Below are 6,000 nucleotides of genomic sequence, written 5' to 3'. Positions count from 1 at the left end.
GTGAATCAGCTCATTTTATTATATAAATACACATACAAAACCAAAATATATTTTACTTCATTCACAAATATGAAATTGATGAACAGGAGAGTGCATTATCTTAAATCAAGAACACCACATCGTCAGAAACCATGACTTGGTTATCATTTTGCATGCTGTTCAGTGCTTGCTTCACTTCAGATAATTCAAAAGGTTCATGATTTCCTTTATTAATCAATTCAAATAACTGGCTAACCGCGACCGATTGTGAACGCGCAGCCTTAAAGGTTTTTAAAAGTGCAGCTTTAAATTCTTTAATTCTATAAACAAAAAAAAGACGACAAGGAAAGATTACTTAGTTGGGAGTACAATCTCACACAGTTTATACTATTCAGGCACCAAGACTTCTGACATTGGTCATCCCCTGAAATCATTTGCAGAAACATGGCAAATAAGGAGGGTTTCTGGCAACAATGTTACTAGACAAAATATTTCCAAATGCCAAGCAGACATATGGGGTGTTGTAGCACTTCAATAACTCCTCTACAACCATCACAAGCATAAAACAGATGTTACCTGTTTTGACTTAATGAACTCTTGGTGATCAGCTCTCCCTGACTTTCTGACCGCTTCCGTGGGGTTCTCACACGTTGAGAAGCTATGAAAGAAAAAAGTACAGTATTTGTTCAACAGCAGCATAGGTGACTTCACCTCTGATAAAGGAAATCTTACAAATAACTCCCAGGATTTTAAAATTAATCCATGACCTATGCTACTTAAAATCGGGGTCGCCAAACCATGGGCCAAATGCGGCAATACTCCGGAGTTCAGTACTCCTCCTCTGTCTAGACGCCAGAGGTAGTTAAGCTTTTCGCTGTGCGGACTGGCAGTGACAAAACGGTCAGGCCGACCACCACTGCAGCTGCACAGGACAGAGTACAGGCTGCCGTAATGTGCAATGACTCAGCGGCAGTGGACTGATAGGCTCCAGACAAAGGAGAGGTAACATAGGGGGGGGGGGGGGGGGGACTGTGGGCTGGCACACAAGTGGGGTGGGGGGGGGGTTGAATACATTAGTGAGGGCTCTGGGTTGGCATATAAAAGGATATGAGTGGGCTCTGAGGACTGAGGTATACAGAGGAGCATGACTGAAGGAGGAGGGCATTACGGTGTGGCACGTTTTCCATTGGGGATATTATAATGTGGAATATTAATTGGGGAACTAGTGTGTGGTAGATTATGAATTGGGGACATTGTTGTGTGTCACACTGTATTATGTAATTTATCACAGTGGGAAAAATCTAAATATAAAATCATTCAATATACATTTTTTTTTTAAGCTATTTTTATTTTAGCGATTCTCAGCAAAGAACTCTTACCAAATTGCTGGGAGGCTAATGGTGAGGAAAAAAAAAAAAAATTGTGGCTCTCTGTCCAAAGTAATTTTCTTAATACGGCACTCCAAGAAAAAATAAAAAGTTTGGAATCCCCTGATTTATATAGTGTAATCCATTCTACATTTTAGTGTCAAATAAAGTGCGGGGCTTGTTGGTTGTGGAATATATAAACTCTAAGGGGTATATTTACTAAAGTCCGGGTTTTTAACAGTGGAGATGTTGCCCATGGCAACCAAATTCTACTTAAAATTAATTTGGCACCTTCTAGAAGATAATAGCTAGAATCTAATTGGTTGCAATGGGCTCCACTTATAAAAACCACACTTTAATAAATTTACTCCTAAGGCATTTAATATAAATAAAAAAAGGTAATGTGTGAAAAAGTAATTTCTACTAATTAGATCAGAGGTTCCCAAACGCAGCTATTACAGTCAAGGTTTAAGGATATCTATGCTTGAGTCCAGATGTTTAAATCAAATGGACTGAGCTACTAATTAAGTCACCTGTGCTCAAGCATAGATACCCTTAAAACATGGACTGTAATTGCAGAGTTTGGTAACCTCTGTATTAGCTCTTCCATCAACAGTTAATATTTTAAATGACCATTTCACATTAAAAAGTAACAATGCTGCCCACGTTAGAAAAGTGATGGTACTGTATATACTTTCATTCTGACTGTTATCATCCTGGCTGAAAGCATAAGGGTCTGTTGAGTCTTGAGAGTCAGACATTTTTCCTGCACGCCTTGAACTTTTCCTGAATAAAAAACAAAATCAAGTTATATCACATAACACGATCTAAAACAAAATTAATAACCCTCTGCCATAGTGCATTGTTCAAAGTTTAGACAGGCTACTACAGCGCTCCTCAGATACCTCACTCCTTCTTGACTTGGCATTTCTTGGCTTAAATCTAGATCTTTGTCAATTTTTTTCTTCTCCTTTGCCAAGACCTAAAAGGAGAAAATTATATTTTATTAGCAAAACTGTACAACTTATTTTTATATAGCAGATACAAAGAAACTTCCCAAGTGGTAAATTATTAACTTTAAGTCATAAATAACCACTATCAAGAAATGGTAAAAACTTTATCTTGGTTTAATAAATAATCTCCATTTAACAATTTCTAAATTTGGATATATATAAAAAAAAAAAAAAAAGATACAACATGAACTGTAACAAAGGTCAGTTGCACAATTATATTAGAACACAATTACACAACTCCTGCAACAAGTACAGGTGACCAAACGATCTGATAAGCTAAAGTGACGGAAGCAGACATTACACACGAGCACCTAATGTTTGGGTGCAAAGTCGGTTATGTTGTACATACAACTTTGGGGTCCACTTACCTTCTTAAAATAAGCAAACTGAACAAGTTCAAGCGCCATTTCAGCATCCTGGCGGTCAATGGTTTTGCTCATTCGGACTTTAGCATGAGCAGTAGCCAATCTAATCATGGTTTCAAGTGCTCTAGCAGTAACCGGCATAGTCTAAGTGAAGATCAATATACAGTCAGCTGTATAGTAAGTTACAAGAGCAAGTAAAACAAGGCAGATAAAAGTCTAGACCACACAGATGCAAGACTAACCCCCACTCAGTGTACAAAAGCATGTCTTGTACTTCGCAGCTGGTCCTCCTGCCACATTTTATCACAAATGCGGCTTCCTACGGCATGCATGTTTTTTTTGTCTGCATCTATCTAAAGCGATGCAGAGAAGCCTGAACTGTACCGGACCTTTGCCAGAACACCCTCATCCCACCCATTTAAAATGCAACCAGGTATAACATCACATAGATGTACATATGCGTGCACCCACTACTCTGCATGATTGAGCACTATGCATGCTTAAAGCTAACCACTGCGAGGCCAGGCTGCCCATAACGATCTAGTTTTTGCAGTGCATTAAACAACTACCAGAGCCTCTTCTCTCCAGAGTATAAATCTTCCAGATTTTTTCTTAAACAAGAATGTGTTAACTTGGGAGAATTTACTATAAATTAATACATTTTATTTTCATTCACAAAACGTATGTTTTTTTTTTGTTTTGCCTATAATTTGTACACGTGGTGTAATTCCTGCCAGGCACCCTGAGGCAAAATAGGTTGTGCCCTTTTGTCTCTCTAGCCCCCCAGTATCTCTAGCTCCAGCCAGCCCCCTTCTGTTTCTCCAGTGCCCCAGTGTCTCTCCATCCCTCCCCCCCACCCCTCTGGCTCAAGACCACAGACACTTACCTACTTTTGGCTGTTCCTATTTGCAGCCACGAATACTACCCTTCAGTGGTATGGTACGGTGTTATGCCATAGGTGTCACATGCAAATCCTCAGGCACTGCAAGCCATTGGTGCAATAAAGTATTTTTGGTTTATTGCAACATGCAGTTAAAAAACAAAACAAAACAAAAAAACCACAATATTGCACCAGCTGACGGCATTGCCTGGAGACGAGTCAGCAGCTCCCCTGACCCCACAGACAGATCCATCTATAACCACCGCCTGTGCCAATGCAGTGATCAGCAGGCAGTGGTTATGGATGGATTTATCTGTGCCCCTTGTACGCCTCATTGCTGGGCCTGATCCTTGGCGCCCGAAGGCCATTTACTCCACTGCCTCTGGGAGTTCCATCACTGACTTGCACACAGCCTATTATTAACCATCTGAGAACAATAGATAGTTTGACCTCTTTCTCCCACATATAGGGATGCATTTTTACACATACTTTAGTGATTCTACTTATTTAATTGTACACCTACTTTACCTAATTGATATTATCCATGTACTGCCCAACAATACTGAACTCATTATAAACTATGTATCAAGACCTACAGATGTGCCCTTACACATCTTTGCTGCAGTTGTGCCAAAAGCCCTTCTAGGCGCACCACGCCCCGTGAGACTGCTAGCGATGGACATCTATTTTTGTCGAAAACGCATCTAAGATGCAATGTGATGCGACTAGGACGCACCAGCAGACTGTGCTGATTAATTTGATATGCTACACCTGTATATCTGTGTGCGACCGAATCTCGGAATCTGTATATGAAGTGCTACAATGTGGCGGCTGCAGCTTTTTTCATTCCAAGTTCTGTTGTGCTTCATATACAGACTCAGGTGCACACAGATACACAAATGTTACATATCAGATTAATCAGCATTGCACGAGACCTGGCGCCTCACTCACACCAGGCTGCGTGGCGTATTGAGGCAAGCTGTATGAGGACACATCTGTACATACTTTTTTTTAGCACATTTCTGGGAAGAAAAACCTGTGTACCCCAATTCTATATTCATATGAATAGAGAAACAGAGGCGTCATCATATTGTGGGTTTTTTGTAATAAAGTCATTACTATTAAACAGGTTATATTCATTTATTTTCAAGGAAAGCTCAAAAGAGACTACCGATTTGCAAGTATTGAACTTGCATTTCAAAATATGATACCATTGTATTGTGTTAATCTTCTATTGCTAAGGAAAGAGCATGATCTCAGTTAAAAAAAATAAAATATCCTATTGTGGTTGCTGATCAACCTACACCAATTTATCTACATGATTGTTGCCAATAGGTTAGAATAATTAATAGCCGGCGTGTCAAATTGCAAGAAGTAGCTACCACCACTTACATTTAGTCTTTGGCAAATCCCTAGCAGGATGAAGAGGATTTTTGGTTACTTACAGTTGAATCCTTTTTTCAGAATCAGGCTGGGGGACACTAGACCATAGGGATTGTAGGTTGGGGCCGCCACTTAACACCGTAGCTTTAAATCCTATGCCCTTCCCCTGCAATCCCACAATTCCAGTACTTCTTTAAAGAGTCCAGAGAGTAGCACGAACCCCATGAAAGTGTTTAGAACAACCAAACCAACCACTAGGCAAAAGGGCAGTCAAGGACCAAACACCTCACATGACTGAGTGTGAGGGAGGGAACGCAGTGTCCCCAAGCCTGACTCAGAGAAAAGGATTCAACGGTAAGTAAAAAAAAAAATCCCCTTTTCTCCTTCATCAAGGCTGGGGGACACTGGATCATGGGACGATCAAAAGGCACCCTCAGGGGAGGGACCGCTCAGGCTGCCTGACCAGAGAACTGTACGCCCAAAGTGGGTGCCACCACAAGCAAAAAACCCTGAAATACATATGAGCAAATGTGCGGACAGGGGACAAGATTGCCACACACTGAACCTGTGCTTCTGAAGTCCTGCGTCGAGCTGCCCAAGAGTTCGCCGCCGTCCTAGCGGAAGGTGCAGACACCCAGTCTGGTGGCGGTCAACCCGTCCCAGAATAGGCTGAGTAATGAGAGCTGATCCATGCGCAAGTGTCTGTTGCGTAGCCGGCCAACCATGTACCAACGAGTCATAAAGAACCCGCAGAGAACAGTGTGGTGTACCAAAGACGACTTGTCCAAAGAAATCTGCAGTGCTCAGCCCAACTAGCAGAGCCAGATAATCCCAGTCCCAGGAATTCACCAAAGGAGGAAGAACCGGAAGGACAACATCCGAAACCAGTGTTGGCTGAAATCTTAAAAACGTCTATGGAGAACCGCACATGGAAAGATGAGCAAATACGTAACTATGTTGAGGGAAGGCAATAGCCATAACAGCAGCTTCCAAGCAACGGACTGAAGATCCAT

General features: G+C 41.3%; 1 protein-coding gene across 3 annotated transcripts in view; it reads right to left on the bottom strand.

Annotated features, from left to right (window-relative positions):
- The window catches only part of LOC148526846 (maternal DNA replication licensing factor mcm3), a 44,921-nt gene continuing 38,921 nt past the window's right edge, over positions 1-6,000 (bottom strand). For 2 of the 3 annotated variants that reach the window (XM_088469775.1, XM_088469776.1), the window contains exons 13-17: positions 2,728-2,868; positions 2,252-2,328; positions 2,041-2,132; positions 556-637; positions 1-299 (exon numbers count right to left, since the gene is read on the bottom strand). In XM_088469775.1, the coding sequence (XP_088325901.1) occupies positions 101-299; positions 556-637; positions 2,041-2,132; positions 2,252-2,328; positions 2,728-2,868 (591 nt within the window). In that variant the 3' untranslated portion in view covers positions 1-100. Of the gene's footprint in view, positions 300-555; positions 638-2,012; positions 2,133-2,251; positions 2,329-2,727; positions 2,869-6,000 lie in introns of all 3 variants that reach the window. The other variant, XM_088469777.1, reaches the window with a different exon arrangement.

This window comes from Taudactylus pleione, unplaced genomic scaffold, assembly GCF_031769625.1.
Source record: "Taudactylus pleione unplaced genomic scaffold, aTauple2 ptg000093l, whole genome shotgun sequence".
NCBI lineage: Eukaryota > Metazoa > Chordata > Amphibia > Anura > Myobatrachidae > Taudactylus > Taudactylus pleione.
The sequence above is the reverse complement of the archived record's forward strand: the minus strand, read 5'-3'. Positions and strand labels throughout refer to the sequence as shown.